Source organism: Rhizopus microsporus (genome assembly GCF_002708625.1).
Source record: "Rhizopus microsporus ATCC 52813 unplaced genomic scaffold scaffold_5, whole genome shotgun sequence".
Classification (NCBI taxonomy): Eukaryota; Fungi; Mucoromycota; class Mucoromycetes; order Mucorales; family Rhizopodaceae; genus Rhizopus; species Rhizopus microsporus.
In genome coordinates, this window is record NW_019671920.1 from 641853 (window position 1) to 657467 (window position 15615).

Here is a 15615-nt window from a genome sequence, read left to right on the forward strand (position 1 = left end):
TGACGTAAATAAACATGCTCTTTGAGGCTTGAACATTTACTTATCTTTCCTTTTTTTCCCTCTAGCGATGAAGAACTCCATGAAGCCTCTATCAGTCTCATACTTTAATATGCACACGCTTACTGAGCCTTCCTTCTCTAGTTCCTTGACACGCTAGCTTTGTGGGTCTATGGCTTTATCTCTGGTAAGGTAAGTGCCAAGGTAAGTACAGTAAAACTAATATCCTTTTAGAATGGCTTCATCTCTGGTAAGGTAAGTGTCAAGATAAGTAAAGTAAAACTAACATCCTTTTAGAATGACCTCCAGGTTTTTTGGCTTTTTACTTCTGGGTCTCTGGTAAGGTAGGTGTCAAGGTAAGTACAATAAAACTGACGTTCTTCTAGGATGGCCTCCATGGTTTGCCAGTTTTCTGGCCTCCAGGTTCGTTGGCTTTGTGGGCCTTTGACTTCTTGGGTCTCTAATGTAAGTTCCTGTTCCATTACTCACCTTTATCTGATAGGGTTTCATGGTCCTTCATCGGTCATTGATTCCAGGTATATATCATTCTCTTTGATATTAAAGCCGTCTCTTATAGGTTTCTTCTGATGGCTCTTTTGGCTCTTTTGCTTCTCTTGACACTCTTGACACTCTTGACACTCTTGACTCTTTTGACGACTCTTTCCACTCTTTTGGCTGCTCATAGATCTGCCCTTTATCTACTTTGTCTTGCTATGCTTTATTGTTGTATAAACAGTTTTTGTAATAAATGTCCTCTGTCTATTTGTTTTATTTCCCAATTTGAAGCCATCGTTATGCTAAAAATAAACTACATACATTTTTAATAATATTTATATACTCTTTAAATTTAAGAAATAGTGTGTGAATCTTTCAATAGCAGGTTCCTTGGACATTTCATATTTTTCAAATGCTAGCTTCTTTACCATACTGAATACTGAAAGTGAGTAAGATGTACACGTATTTGAAGAGGCTGAAAGATAGGATGAAAAAAAAGTTGGTAACATCTAAAAATTTTATTGTGAAGCATACTCATTTACTCTGCTTGAAAGGGAGCTCTGATTATCATTCTTCAAAAGATAGGCGCAACAAAAATTATAAATAGCTTAATGTATTACACATTTTCATTTTTCCTTCATTCAAAGGGTTAAAAGCAAACTGACCAAAAGGAAGTAGAAACTGTACTTTTGTTCCTTTACACAACACAGTCGTCAGTCACCTTTTTTTTCCTGACGACAGAAAATAAATCAAGAAGATGACTCTATGCCTAACTAAAAAGAAAGTTTGACAAATAAAATAGCTCTTCCATCTTTACTATTTAAAAGGGTTCAAAAGTAAGATGAATTATGAAAGAGCCAATGAGTAGCATCCTGAATTGACATGCAGCTGTCATCAAGATACACATTTTACTACTCCTTTGCTGTCTTTTATGACAAACATAAAAAATGAAGTTTTCTCGATTGTATATTTAGGCTTTGGAGGCTTCGTTTTCGCCTTGCTCACAAGACACAAGTTGCTGAAGAAACGAGAGTGATTGGTTCCACGACAAGAAGGACATCTAACTTGCTTTTGCTCATTGCTTTTCGCCATGTTCTTTTCTTTTTCCTTTTTAAGTGTTTTAGTCTTATCAGCCTTGCTTTGTTGTTTCTTAGAGGACTTGTTGGGAGTAGAAGTACAGCTAGTGGGAGGAGTAGGAGTGGGTAATACAACTTGAACGCTCGTATCGTTGTTAACTGTAGGCATAGATATCTCGTCACTACTGATAAATTGATAGATCGTATCTCATAATTTCAACAAGAAACACTGTTCTTGATGCAAGCAGTAATGATTCAGGAATAGAAGCTACTATCCTTTTACTATACCCTGTCTTGATGTTATATGGGCAATAACAATAAAACACACAATGAAAAGTAATATGTATCAACAGTTTCTATTGAAAAAATATGGTCATAACTCTTACATGCTGTGCATTCACATATTTCATACGCTTTAATAAACTTGAGTTGCAGAAGATTATAGAGACAAGTATCAATGGTCAAAGGTTGTCCATTTATTTCACAATTTTGACTGTCGTTTTATTTTTTTCTTTATTTTCCTTAATGCCATATTCTAGAAGAAGACCACTGTTAAGAACCTGCGATATTGCCAATAGTCATACAGACTTTTTTGACTATATTGGTATGGTTGTCGCTCTCCATGAGCTTATTCCAAACAAGATCATCATCAACTTGACTGATTTCACCGAGAATCCACAACCTTATGAAAACACGCATTTATCAATTGACTATAGATTGGTGATTCAAGCAACCGTCTGGGACCGAAACACAGTACCAGCTCGTAATTTGTCTATAGGCGATTTCGTTTTATTGGAGGATGTGATGAGAAAGAATGTAAATGGAGTTCTTGCATTCACTTTACATGGCAAAAACATTGACCGCCTCTTTGTTCATAAACTTGCAAGATCTGATATACGATTGAAGGATCTGTTGGAAAGAAAAAGAGTGTATGAAGAAGAGCGTCTCATTGAAATAACAAGAGAAGAATCACTTGTTGATCAGCCAACGATCATTGACTCTGGTAAAAAAAAAAAAAGCAAGATTGCTTGTGATATAACCGAGAGTGTTTAGAAGTGCTGACTATGAAGCCAATCAGTACGATAGAAGAGATACTTGAAGTGGAGGTAATTAAAAAAAAAGTATGATGTATATATATGTGTAAAACTCATATGCATAAATGTAAGCTTCAAAAAGATGACAACAATTCGATATATGTGGTCAATGCAATCATCAAAGATTATAAACCAAAGCCTATAGAAAAATGGGTATGGAAATGGTGTGATACATGCCAAAAGAGGTATATTTATATATAAATGTATAATTATTATGTGGCCAGGACAAACGTGATGATTAGATTTGATACAGAGAACCACAGTACAACCTGTCCAATCTGTGACGCAGCGTTTGAATACGTATTCCAGATTGCTTTTCTATTAGAGAATAATGGTTTGGTCTTACTCGCTTATGCATTCAACCAACATTGCGTAAGTACTTTGAAAGAATAATAATAACCATCATTTTTATAATCTTTTTTTTTTATATTACTGTTAGAAAAACCTATTCCCTAATTATACCCCAAAGGAGTAAGTGTAACATGCATATATATATACAGCAAAAAAGTGACTTTGAATTGTGTAGAGTATACGAAAATGAAGCAAAGAGAAGAGAACTAGAAATCATGGTAAGCTCACTTTGCAATGGAAGACAATTCAGGATTGGATTAAAATCCTATCGTAATCCAAGAGAAGAGTTGAGCTTTGCAATTGTGAATACCAAGTTCATTATTGAATAAAAAAAAATCCTCATTACTATCCTGGAAAAGATGCACAGAAAAAAAAAATCCATATATGGCCGATTACCCGTTCTCTTAAATTAAATATTATTTTCTCTTTCTCTCTTTTTTCTTCTCTCTTTTTTTTGCTCTTTAATGCTAAAAACTAGTTCACTAACATGGAGGAGGAAAATCACCACATGAGATCATACTTGGGATCAACTCATTCCGGTGACTATGTTTTACAAATAGATCCTGAATCTACATCCTCTACACCTCCTCAAAAATTACTGGACCTTCAAACAAGAGATAGTGATGTCGACGTTTGTTACCCTTATCAAGATCAATCATCAGATCAACATCCAACCGTAGACATAGATTCACTCAATAAATACTTGAAGGACTCACCTGAGCCTGACAACAACTATCTGGAGAAACATCAATTGACGGCTAAACTGGATGATCTGCTGGACAGTAATAGTAGCAGCGATAAGATACGTATCGCTAGGAAATATAGTCTCTACGGAGAAAATGTACAGGTAATACAGTAATATGAATTATATATACATGTAATAATATCCCTTTCATCTAGGATCCGTATTTGATAGATCAAGCAATGGATAGATGCACTTTTTATTCCGCTGAGCTTGGATCAATCGAAAATAAATCTTTTAGGCAACTTTTGGTCACAAAGCCTCCTGAAGCCATTAATACGGTTGCGGAATTATTGACAAATACGACTAATTGGTGGTTGGATATATGTGCACCTTCAAATGAGGAAATGAGATCTATTAGCAAAGTAAATTAAATATATACACACATTTAGAGTTAAAAGCTCACAATAATTAGATATTCCGTATTCATCCACTTACAACTGAGGATATTCAAGCCCAAGAATCAAGAGAAAAATGCGAAATCTTTCAGCATTACATGTTTGTCAGTTTTCGTACGTTCAATCAAGATTTCAATAGTCCAAATTATCTTGATGCAATCAACTTTTACATTATTGTCTTTAGAGATGGTGTTTTGACTGTAAGACAAACTCTTTAATATATATTACTTTTTATTCATTCCTTTTTTTTAGTTTCATTTCCAAGATTCGCCTCACCCTCGAAACGTCCGACGCCGTATTCATCAACTCAAGGATTTTATCAAAGTTACTCCCGAATGGATCAACTACGCATTGATCGACAACATCACTGATGGATTTGCTCCATTGATTCAACACACCGAACTAGAGGTAGACTCGATTGACGATCTTGTCCTCGTCTTGAACGGTTCAGAACAGAATGACATGTTGCGAAGAATCGGGAGTTGTCGAAAGACGGTCATGCAACTCATCCGCTTACTCGGACCAAAGGCTGATGTACTTCGTAGCTTGATCAAGCGTTATGAAGATAAAGCAAAAGAAATGGAATACAATAACATGCGAGCATTAGAACCTAACAACACCGGAGTAGATTCTCCACCAGAGCATGATGAAGTGAAGGCTCATCATGACGTTACCCTCTATCTTGGAGATATTCAAGATCATATCATCACTATGCTCCAAAATGTTAGTCATTATGACTTGATTCTTGGTCGTGCTCATAGAAACTATATTGGTCAGATCACTATAGAACTCTCACAAGCTGGTAATACGACGAACGAAGTGATCAATCGATTGACGTTCTTTGCAACCATCATTGTTCCTCTGGTAAGAAAGTTCTTTCATGCATACGAATATATCTAATTATCATAAAATAGAACCTTGTCGGTGGTCTATTTGGTATGAACGTTCATGTCCCTGGCCAAAACGAAAATGACCTTACGTGGTTCTTTTGGATCGTGATGGGTATGCTGATCTATGTTGTAGTCATGATGGCTATTGGCAAACGAACAGGCTTCCTTTAATTTACTACCTAATACTATATAGACTTTACATATATCCTCCATAATAAACAACTTGGTTCCTGTCTTTTTTTTTTTTTTTTGCCTGATCTTTTATGCTACAGTGTAACACATGACGTTGAATTCGTTGTTTCAAATCCCTTTCTCTCTTTCTTTTTCACATTTATAAACACACACAGAGATATATTGCTAATGATGGCAGGCTTAAGAAGTAAGCTGGGTTGCATAAAAAATATTGTTCCCTGGAAAAGTTTATTTTACTGTTACTAATATTCCTTTAGCGTAACTAGAAAAGATGGAGACATTTCAGTTTATTTGACAATTTCAATATATTTATAGAATCATTGCTTTAGCATTCGTTCTGGCCGTTGGATTTCTGTTGGTTATCTTATCTTGCGCTCTTTATTAGTAAGTGTGCTTTTTTGTTCTGGCTTATACAACTTAACTCTTTTTATGATAGCAACTGGTGGCCTTTATTAGTTGGTACAAAGACAAAAAAAAAAAAAAAAATAGGTGAAAAGAGAGAGAAAAATAATCATTTTTGAATGTAGTTGCCACGTACATTCTAGCACCTCTACCGAACGCTATCTGTGGAAAATGCGCAGGTGAAGACGATCTCACTACTGCTTATAATAGGTTTGTTGTAAAGGTTTTTAGATGAAAAACTAATGATACATTTAGTGGAATGATTGACGCAGGGCATTTTATTACTGGCATGTTTATCGTATCCGGATTCTGTTTACCTCTTGTTCTTGCCCATGCCGAAGTGGTAAATTAAAAAAGAAAAAAAAAAAAAAAAGCTAAAGCAGATTGTTCGGATAGATCACAGTTCCAGCTATGATCATGAGTATTGCTGGAGGAATACTTGTTTATGGAACAAGTAAGATGATAGGTTTTATCCTTGTTGATATGACTAATCTTTTTCACTTGTAGTCATTACTTATACTCACTTCTTTTCAAATCAAGGACAAGAATATGATTGATAAAAACAACACTGGGAGGAAATATTTACATTTTTTTAATTGATTAAACATTGTTCTATGAAAACGATGCTACGGATAGACTCTGATATTCACTTAGGGATTTTGGAAATGGCTATATTCACAGAGTCAATATCTTGAACATTTTAACTTTTTTTTTTTTTATCTTTACCTGCTGAGGAGATTGAGATAAAAACAACAGATCAACTTCAAAATTCCCGACGACTTTAAGCACATCTTGATCCTTTTTCTTTTGACGATGACGCTCCTTGAATGATCTTGCATACCAAGCATTAAAACAGCTAAAGCCAGCCTGATAACGAGCTCGAGTACAAGCCGGCGCCATATGAGCCAAAGCAAATCGAGCCTGACCAATCGCACCATCTTCCTTGTTGACATAACCCGAGAGGGATTCCTTTTTCTTTTTGCGAGAGGAAAAGAGCCGAGAGAACGGTTTGCGTGTCTTCATGACATAGTCCGGTCGTACATGTAGTGAGAGGGTGATGATCATGTCTGGATGTGTATCGATCACACACTCATAATCAAACTCGATGTTCTGACTGAGCACTTCGTACCTGGACATGTATTCAAACCGACCATCACTAACAACGCAGCGAACATACGTTCGGTCCTTGGGAAGCGGCAGAAGGATATCCTGGACACTGTTGACATGTAAATAGAGTTTGCCATAGCCAGTAAAGGCGGATGGAATGCTCATTCGACGAACGATACTGGATGACCTTGGCTGCGTCGCGACACGTGCCGGTTTAGCTGGTTCAAGTTTGGGTAACGGAACTTCTTCCTTTTCTTCTTCAGGCTCGTATTTTTCATGTTCGAACTTTTCAAACTTTTCAAACTTTTCAAACTTTTCAAACTTTTCGAACTTGAGGTTGTCGAGCTTGAGATTATCGAATTTGAACTCTTTGTATTCGAATTTGAAGTTGTCAAATTTGAGTTTTTCATATTGTATCTCTTCTGATTCGGCCTTTTCATTTTCGACCTCTTCTGGTTCAATCTTTTCATATGGGGCCTCTTCTGATTCAATCTCTTCTGATTCGACGTTTTCACATTCCACCTTCTCAGATTCGGCCTTGAGACTGTCCTGTCTTGCCTTCCTTTCTGCATCTAGTTCGTTCAAATTGAATTCACGGTCCAAGATGGCTGCCCATGAACTCATGCTCATGCTCCATGCCGCTTTTTGGCTTCCACTGCGTCGCTTCGTTTCTCGAGGAATTGCTTCGTCCGATATCAAATAACCGCTTGTTAAGGTCGTACTTGTCGAAAACTTGGTATCTATGGGCGGGATCGATTTTATCTCGTCGCTCTTTTTGTAGATTGGGGCTGTCAGGATTCTTGCTGCTGTCAAAGCCTTGTATTGAACTCCTTCGTCCTCATCATCATCGTCATCGTCAGAAGTGGATACCAGTGAGTCTTCCTTGTTGAAATCTTTGGTGTTTTCACCTTTGGATTCAATGATTATTATACCTGTATCTTTTGTGCTATTATGTTTATCATCTTTGTCGCTATCAATGATATTTGCATCATTGTTAACGTCACTTGCGTCGTTATCAATGTTATTTGTTTCATTGTCAATGATGTTTGCGCTTTTATCAATAACATTTGCGTTGTTGCCAATAGCATTTGCGTCATTATCAGTATTATTTGTATCGCTATTTGTATCATTTGCATCGTTGTCAATGTCATTTGTGTTGTCATGTATACCATTTGCGTTGCTATCACTGTTATTTACATCGCTGTCAATATCATTTACATAATTATCAAAAACGTCTATGTCGCTATCAATATCCTTTCCATAGTTATGCATATCATTTGTACTGCTATGCATATCAGTTGTTGTGTCGTCATGGATATCATCACTTGTTATGTTGTCAAGAGTATCATTTGGTGTATCATCATGAACAATAGTAGTAGTAATAGTATCATCATTTGTTGTTTTAGTAATGAGGGTAGTAGTATCAATTTTAGGAGTATTATTTTCTAGGGCACCATTGTCAAAACTACAGCTACTATTATTACTGGTTGTTGTCGTACAAGGAACTTGATTTACTGGTCTCCTTTTAATGGTCGAAACCTTTTCTAATTTTTGATAAAGAGGATTATTTTTGACAGCTGATTTCTTTGCCAATTGTGCCACTTCCAACTGTCTCTTCTTTTGGTCTGCTACGATCTGTTCTTCTTCCGAGAGTACCTTCATCTGAGTCTCCTTCACTCGTCCCTTTTTAAAGTACTGCTGTTCCGATGCCTTTCGGTCAAGACTACTCATGGTGGACGTATCATCTGCCAACAGGGCTTTTTGTTTGAGCAACTTGAACTGATTTGGTGTACTATAGTTTGGACGAACTAATTTTTTCAATTGGACCTGTGGATTGACATCTTGTGGCAGGTAACCCAGATCGTTTGGCGTCTGAGTTGATACACCCTTTTCGAGCAGGATATCTACAATGGATTGATGCCCCAAGAAACAAGCAAGATGGAGGGTTGTATTGTTACATTGACCCCAAAACCTTGTATCAAGATCGTAAAGAGTGGATTGCTATAAATAAATTCTTAATTTTTTTTTTTTTTTTTTGCTCGCCTATTTATATAAATACCTTTATAAGAAAACTAATGAATCGAATATCTCTGTGTTTATAAAAGTAAAGTAGACTGAATTGAACTGCGGCTAAAGGCTGGAATTGGGAGCCAAGATATCCGAGTTCAGAGAGAGTGTGTTCGAGATGAGCAACATCTTGATCATGTCGAATGGGTGTCCATAATAGCTCAGGTTCCATACTGAGTAATGATTTAGCTTTAATTATGTCTGTATTTTCTATTGCTGTGATCCAATCTGATAGTAATTGGGATATTTTTGATGAAGAAGACATGCTCATGATATTTTAAATGCGGAGAGAGAAGAAGGAAAAGAAAAAGAAAAATAGAAGGAAAGAAAGTAATCATTTCAATGTTACACTTGCCATGTTTGGTAATGGATCACTTTTGTTGGTTCAAGGTACAGTCTCTCCAGTGCAAAAATTGTCACATTAGTGCAACAAAAATTAGCTTGAATTGAGGAGAGAGGGATGGATAGGAGAGGAGCTTTGCACTCGGAGGAAAAAAAAGTACATAATTGATGGAGCAAAGAATTTCTATTTGCACTGTTACTACAAGAATTTTCAAAAAACATCTTCAACTATCAATTCTAATGGTTCATTAAAGAACCAGGATGCTTATCGTATCATATGATTGCATCTTCAACGGTCTTGCAATAAAATCGGACTGCGTTCCTGTTGTTCACTTGTTATGAACTTGCTACTGTATTTTATAATCCAAAAGATGTTTGGTATTTTAAAACATTAAACTTACAATTCATTCCTGGTAGATTTAAGAGATCAATTCAGTCTGGCGCACATATAAAGATGTATAGAATGAGCTTCGACTGTCTCTCTGTATATTCTGCACATATATTCACACGAAATGGATTACAAGTCTAATTTTCAATCTGATATTTTTTTTAAATTGTAACCTGGTGTTGAGTTTGAAAACTGTCCCCTTTCAAATGAGCTAAAAAGTTTGCATAATTTTGACCCAAGGTTTTGTTTCAAAAGCGTGAGATATAAACAAGAGGGTGGCAAGTCTGAAGAAAGTTGCTTCATTTTGTTCTATTGTACTAAGTCAAAGAAAGGATACAAAAAAAAGAAAATTGCTGTGAACGCGAAAGCTTCGATGAAGCAAAAAAAAAAAAAGACTATATATTCTCTCTTTGCCAAAAAAAAGGTACACAAAGGACTTTTTATTGCAATACATAATCATACTGCACTCCATCAAATGAGCTACCCGTCATGGCTTTCTTTACATTGTTTTCAAAAGATTTTCTATTGGTTTTCAATACTTCGGCGGCAACTAGAAAAAGGGAATAAGTAGGTATAAATACATCTATAGTATAAATATATACCTTTGTTTAACGGATCATCCGCGTTAGGCTCAAGGAATAAATACTGTAAGCCGACAAGAACAGCTTGTAGAGAGAGAACAGGTTTCCAATCTTCACGCAAGATGTTCAAACAGATGTTTCCTTCCAAGTCAATGTTGGGATGGTAAATTTTTTGGATGCAGTGAACCTTGGGTGGTTCATGAGGGTAATTGTTACTAATGTCAAAAGTAAATTTGAATATGCCTCCTTTATAGAAGCCTATAGAATAATGAATAAACATGATTAGCAAATAATATAGTCATTACCTTCGTCTGGATGAATAGAAACATTGAATTTAAGAATGTGAGAAGGATCAGGAAAGTCTAACTGAATGGTATCTGGAATGTCTAATTCTGCCAAGTCTAAATCATACATTTTTAATCAATATATTGTTCCTTTTTTATTATATATATATATGCATATATAACCTTTTTGTACACGTATTTGAGCAGCTGTTGTCCTAGGTTTCTTTTTCTCTGCTTCAGCTTCTTTTGATTTCTTTCCCCAAATTGAATACATGTTACAACTGAAAAAAAGAAAATATATACATAGCAAACATTACAGTTTAGATTTACATTGGCCAATCAAATTATTTCCTGTTTAGCCAATAGCATAAAAGCAACCATCCACCTCCGCCTCAATGTCTGGGCCTTAAAGGTTAAGTCGGATAAAGATTTGGTACGACTGAAAAGTAAACCAATCAATGGGGTGCATTGGTTTATTCTCATTTGGGCTGTCATCCTTAGTCATTTGATATGATGATATTATTATTTATTAAGTAAAAAAAGAAAAGAGAGATAAAAAGTAAAAAAAGTATTTACATACAACACAGAAAAAAAATATATATAAATATATACACACGCACACAAAATGTTACAGAAAAAAGGTCTAGATTTCTTCAATCAAGTCCATCTCCAGAACCTTTCCGTGAATAGCCAAATAATCCTTGATGGCTTCAACATTTACAAATAAATTATATTTAATGAGTCCAAGGAAGCTTCTTTCCATCATGTTGATATCTTTTGAGGAATAAGCATAATCTGTCATCACCACCATCGCTTGACTTGTCAGGCAGGTGCCTGTTTCAGATAGAAATTTGGATGCTGTAAGGATAGCAGCTAAAAATAAGCGATAAGGTGTATCCACTTGTCCACATGCATGACTTGGTAAACATGATTTTAATCGTTGAAGATAAATAAGCGAAACTAAACAGACACAAGGTGATAGCTTTGATCGTTTGAATACATTAGCAATGAATTCATTTAATGGTGGTAGTTGTCTATTGTTGTATCGATATTTATTATACATCTTCCGTCGATTATTGTTGTTTATAGGTAACAATGTTGTCGCTGTATTGGTAGTAAAGGCTATATTTATAAATCATTAATACATATTTAAATATACTATCTACAACTTACAAAGAAGAGCCTCTGGGCTTTTAGATGAAACAGTAGCAAACATTGATAATGATTATAATAAAAAAAGAAAAAAAAGAGTGTGAAATTTATTTAACTGGGAGTTTTAAAGTTAAGCCAGGTGTCAATTTGTAATCTACACCAATCAGATTGAAGTTCTTATCTTTTATAGAAAAAAGAAAGACAGAGAGAAACAAGTGTAGAAAAAAAAATAAAATAAAAACTTTATGCATTGATATGATTATTATTGGTTATTTTTTTACTGCTTTTGAGTTGAGCGTTTCTTTTTGTAATCATTGATGGCAGATTTAATAGCATCTTCAGCAAGCACTATAATACAGTTAATAATATGACAACATTACGCTTTTCTACAACTTACTCGAACAATGAAGCTTGACAGGAGGCAAGCATAATTCTTTAGCAATTTCTGTGTTTTTAATTTGACTTGCTTGTTCAAGTGTCAGGCCTCTAACACGTTCTGTCATAAAACTACTAGAAGCAATAGCAGAGCCACATCCAAATGTTTTGAATCGTACATCTACTATTTTTCCTGTAGCATCATCCACTTTAATCTGTAATTTCATCACATCACCACAAGCAGGTGCTCCCACTAAACCTGTGCCTACATCTGTATCTGTCTTAGGAAATGATCCTACATTACGAGGACGTTCATAATGATCAATAACCTAAAATAGTTTTAATATTGTATATTCTCAATTGTAAGTTTGTCAATCAACCTTTTCATGATAGAAACGAGTGCCTGAGATAGATAATGGTTTTTGAATAAGTCTTGTTGATTTTGTTAAAGTTGTAAGAGTATTTCGCAGCATTTTAATTTTTAAAGAAAAAAGAGAGACAAAAGAAAAAGGAAAAAAAAAAGGGAATTTATATAGGCTGGGGTGCTTGATTTAAATCTGATTAACTTTTTAAAAAATTTGACTCGGGCCTCTTTGTGCTTGATTGGCTGTCAAGACCGAGTTAGCCCGCTATGTTGTAGTGTGAACTTGTGACAGGATTTAAGCGGTGTGTAACAGAGATGCTTATAAAGATAATTCAATTCTTCTTGAATCAATGTAGTATCTGACTTTTTGTTGTATCATTCTTATTCGATAATAAACGAAAATGTAATCCATTCAGAAAGTAGCCAAGCTAGCCAGAGGTTGTTACAACGGCTGGATGGCACCAAAAGGGTAGTAAGTGCCTGTCAAAGAAAAACTTAATTAGTATTCCGACCTTCTTTATATCTACCTAATTTCTTTTTGCTATGAGCTCCTCCTCTCATTTCTAATAAAAAGGATAAAATAAAGACTTATCACTTCTCTACTTTTATTCTTACATCTTTGCAAAAACTAATAACAGCCACAACTGCAACCAATGCCTTAACTCTTTAAAATTAATCAAGTTTTACGGCATGATCCAAACCGATGGTGTGGGCGTCTCAGTAATCAAACAGAATAAGGAAACAGCCAAAGGTGGTACACGGGATACCAGTGGAAGAAGTTCAGCAAAGAAGGATAAGGAATTCACATACATTCACAGAGTACCACTGGTAAGTGTGTGTTTATAAATCCTGGATGCAGAGACCTGTTGCACTGCATGCACGAAAATTGCAAAGCTGAAAATGATGGCAATCTTTATTGCTATACAAGTAACCAAAGAACTAAGGAAACCAAGTCAAGAAAGTTTAGAAAGCTGCAGCAAGATACGAAGCCTGAATTAGTGAAACAATGGGAAACACATCTCTTCAAATATCCAGCTTCGACAGTCGATGTTACAAAGTTTCAGAGTACTTGAAAGCAAGTTCCAGCGCAAATGAGCCACTGCTCAATTATTACACAAATGCAGACAGTCAACATCAGGACCAGAATATCCTTCCATTTAGAAAGCTCAAACTATCAGCTTTTATAACCAAAAGCAGCCTAATAGCCGGCTTTCGAAAATGCTAAGAGAAAAATTTGCCAAGAATTACATTCTTGTTATAGGGGATTGGGTTGCCAATAACGTCAAGTTCCGCGAGCCAATACGAGGGAAGGGTATGCGAAGGATGCCAAGTAAGCAAGAATTTCCTGTACATTTTATTGAACACAAAACATCCTCATTTTGACCTAAATGCAAAGTCACGTGTTTGATATAAATCATTATAATAGAGTAGAGCATGCATTCTACTTCACATCCCTCTATCACATCTGATAAGAGTGCTGACAACATTGGTAAATAACCGCACTGATGGTATTAATATTCCCTATAAAATTCTTACACAAACTTAATTTAATAATCTTCAGCTCTTTTTAGTAAAGAATCTAATTTGCGAGCCATCGACTTTACTGCCTTTTTATAATAACAAAGCTGAATACAGCACAAAGACGGAAGCTGCAGAAGTTTATGAAGGCTCCAAATTCACGACCATTTTGACGAGCCAAAGCTCCAACAGCCGAGTGCCATGGGCTCTTATGGTAAATCTCACCTTTTTTTGAAAAATGAACACCTTTTCATAGGTTTTTTTTCCAGGTGCACAAATCAAAAATGTTTGAAGCCTTATCGATTGTGGAACAGAGACTTGGCGGCAGTGTTAAATTTCAGGGACATCATGCACAGCCATAGACAAGGACTTGGTCGTCCATCCAGATTTGCAAGATAAACATTCAAACGTTCTTCTACTACGAGTAACGACAATTTGCAACTCAAGCACTTCCGTTCTACACCTCCCGATGACGGCCGCACTTCTGCCTGAGGGAATGCTTACTGGTAGAGTAAACGATGATGCAGGTAAATTATATTTGACTCTCTTCTTTGAAAAATTACTAACCTTTTGTCCAAAATTCCTTTTTTTGTTTGTCTGAATTTAAAGTAACAAACGAAGTGTCTTTTTGGTAATATCACTTTGTAAAAATGTATCAACCAATCATTTATTGATATTCGTATAAAGTATCTATTGTTCCCTATTAAAAAGTTAAAACGATTGTTTCAGGTTCTCGTTGTTGTTCCTGTGAGTGATCATTTCTTTTTTTTTTTTTTTTTCTCAGTCTGAGTATGATCTATAGTTCATGTATTCAAAATACCGCACAGACAAGTGTGTCCTTCTCTCTCTTTTTTTTTAGTTCTTTAATAAAAAATATAAACATTTTCCCTATATGCTGTCAAAGGACTTGTCACCTACGAATGCACCTTCAAGTTCTATTTCCATTACAACAAAAGCAAGTCCCATCATCAAAACATCCACTCAGTCTAATCCGGGCTTATCCTTCTTTTGTCAGCCCATTGTCTCATTATCAAAACCAGCTAAACCTGCAGCTCAGCCGATGGTAGTAAGCCGAATTAACTTGCCCATCTCGCGACCTAAAGAAGAGGAAGAAGAAGAAGAAGAAGGAGAAGGAGAATACAAGAAACCAAACTTTAACCCGGTACCAAATAAGATGGGTATTGGCATAGGCACCTTTATGCTGAGAGGCATCCTTTCACAGCAAAAGGCTCTTGATGAAGCAAGAGTGCATAGAAGAGTAAGAAAAAGATGGATACTACGAATAAATATTAATTTTTCATAGATTGAAGACTTGGAAATCGAAAAGAAATCACTACTCAACTTGAACAAGACGCTCGAAAGTGTCGTCAAGGAACAGACAAACACGATCATCGATTTACGAAAGAGACTTGCTGCGTAATATATATATAATAGATGATAAAGATGATTTATAACTAATCTCTTTAGTGTAGAGTAGAGAGACCACTCGTGCCTGACTTAGATACAGCTCCGAGCAAGAGCGGAATAATGGTATATTATATGCATACATGTTTTTATTCAAAAACTTACACTTGTTAAATAGTCATCACATGAGGAAGAAGAAGATGCGGCGTTTGAGAAAATACGAACGATGCTAATACAACTTATTCAACAAGCTCAGTCGGCTGTCTCGATTACTGCATCAGATGATGATTCAGGTACGCACTTTTTTGCTTTTTATAAATGCTAAAATTTGTTTATGTGTGTAGGACATAAAAAGGTAATCAAACCAAAGAAACCATTCACACCTCCGACTTCACC

General features: G+C 35.7%; 11 protein-coding genes across 11 annotated transcripts; 6 read left to right on the plus strand and 5 right to left on the minus strand.

Annotated features, from left to right (window-relative positions):
• Nucleotides 1–232: 232 nt before the first annotated feature.
• RHIMIDRAFT_236097 (uncharacterized protein) lies at nt 233–553 on the plus strand (the record flags this gene model as incomplete). The annotated part of the gene is made up of 4 exons (XM_023608479.1): nt 233–252; nt 295–336; nt 384–462; nt 500–553. The coding sequence occupies 4 exons, from the start codon at nt 233–235 to the stop codon at nt 551–553; spliced, it is 195 nt and encodes a 64-aa protein (XP_023467815.1).
• A 909-nt stretch (nt 554–1462) lies between these two features.
• RHIMIDRAFT_236098 (uncharacterized protein) lies at nt 1463–1737 on the minus strand (the record flags this gene model as incomplete). Its single annotated transcript, XM_023608480.1, has 2 exons — nt 1463–1510; nt 1558–1737. The coding sequence occupies 2 exons, from the start codon at nt 1735–1737 to the stop codon at nt 1463–1465; spliced, it is 228 nt and encodes a 75-aa protein (XP_023467816.1).
• An 849-nt stretch (nt 1738–2586) lies between these two features.
• On the plus strand, nt 2587–3412 carry RHIMIDRAFT_278207 (uncharacterized protein). The gene is made up of 5 exons (XM_023612731.1): nt 2587–2674; nt 2735–2847; nt 2905–3034; nt 3102–3133; nt 3189–3412. Exons 1-5 carry the CDS (start codon nt 2633–2635, stop codon nt 3340–3342), a joined length of 471 nt encoding a protein of 156 aa, XP_023467817.1. The 5' UTR covers nt 2587–2632; the 3' UTR covers nt 3343–3412.
• Nucleotides 3413–3446: 34 nt separating this feature from the next.
• On the plus strand, nt 3447–5278 carry RHIMIDRAFT_278211 (cora-domain-containing protein). The gene is made up of 5 exons (XM_023612732.1): nt 3447–3860; nt 3914–4120; nt 4171–4353; nt 4406–5017; nt 5068–5278. The coding sequence occupies exons 1-5, from the start codon at nt 3501–3503 to the stop codon at nt 5212–5214; spliced, it is 1509 nt and encodes a 502-aa protein (XP_023467818.1). The 5' UTR covers nt 3447–3500; the 3' UTR covers nt 5215–5278.
• Nucleotides 5279–5551: 273 nt separating this feature from the next.
• Nucleotides 5552–6194, plus strand: RHIMIDRAFT_200896 (vacuolar protein sorting 55; the record flags this gene model as incomplete). Its single annotated transcript, XM_023606491.1, has 6 exons — nt 5552–5619; nt 5672–5694; nt 5763–5847; nt 5893–5980; nt 6034–6091; nt 6145–6194. Coding segments are annotated over 6 exons (372 nt in total), but the record flags the coding sequence as incomplete, so codon positions are not given.
• A 55-nt stretch (nt 6195–6249) lies between these two features.
• Nucleotides 6250–9076, minus strand: RHIMIDRAFT_236101 (uncharacterized protein; the record flags this gene model as incomplete). The annotated part of the gene is made up of 3 exons (XM_023608481.1): nt 6250–6306; nt 6364–8745; nt 8804–9076. 3 exons carry the CDS (start codon nt 9074–9076, stop codon nt 6250–6252), a joined length of 2712 nt encoding a protein of 903 aa, XP_023467820.1.
• A 905-nt stretch (nt 9077–9981) lies between these two features.
• RHIMIDRAFT_200357 (uncharacterized protein) lies at nt 9982–10680 on the minus strand (the record flags this gene model as incomplete). The annotated part of the gene is made up of 4 exons (XM_023606448.1): nt 9982–10091; nt 10144–10380; nt 10428–10523; nt 10590–10680. The coding sequence occupies 4 exons, from the start codon at nt 10678–10680 to the stop codon at nt 9982–9984; spliced, it is 534 nt and encodes a 177-aa protein (XP_023467821.1).
• A 189-nt stretch (nt 10681–10869) lies between these two features.
• Nucleotides 10870–11644, minus strand: RHIMIDRAFT_114446 (uncharacterized protein). Its single transcript, XM_023605300.1, has 2 exons — nt 11580–11644; nt 10870–11528 (listed from the first exon to the last, which is right to left on the minus strand). Exons 1-2 carry the CDS (start codon nt 11620–11622, stop codon nt 11050–11052), a joined length of 522 nt encoding a protein of 173 aa, XP_023467822.1. The 5' UTR covers nt 11623–11644; the 3' UTR covers nt 10870–11049.
• Nucleotides 11645–11835: 191 nt separating this feature from the next.
• Nucleotides 11836–12406, minus strand: RHIMIDRAFT_250272 (FeS cluster assembly scaffold IscU; the record flags this gene model as incomplete). The annotated part of the gene is made up of 3 exons (XM_023610709.1): nt 11836–11906; nt 11956–12262; nt 12314–12406. The coding sequence occupies 3 exons, from the start codon at nt 12404–12406 to the stop codon at nt 11836–11838; spliced, it is 471 nt and encodes a 156-aa protein (XP_023467823.1).
• A 428-nt stretch (nt 12407–12834) lies between these two features.
• Nucleotides 12835–13623, plus strand: RHIMIDRAFT_278216 (uncharacterized protein). The gene has a single exon (XM_023612733.1). The coding sequence runs from the start codon at nt 13173–13175 to the stop codon at nt 13368–13370; it is 198 nt and encodes a 65-aa protein (XP_023467824.1). The 5' UTR covers nt 12835–13172; the 3' UTR covers nt 13371–13623.
• Nucleotides 13624–14545: 922 nt separating this feature from the next.
• Nucleotides 14546–15449, plus strand: RHIMIDRAFT_114471 (uncharacterized protein). The gene is made up of 4 exons (XM_023605301.1): nt 14546–15073; nt 15119–15231; nt 15283–15345; nt 15398–15449. The coding sequence occupies exons 1-3, from the start codon at nt 14708–14710 to the stop codon at nt 15290–15292; spliced, it is 489 nt and encodes a 162-aa protein (XP_023467825.1). The 5' UTR covers nt 14546–14707; the 3' UTR covers nt 15293–15345; nt 15398–15449.
• The last annotated feature ends 166 nt before the right edge of the window (nt 15450–15615 follow it).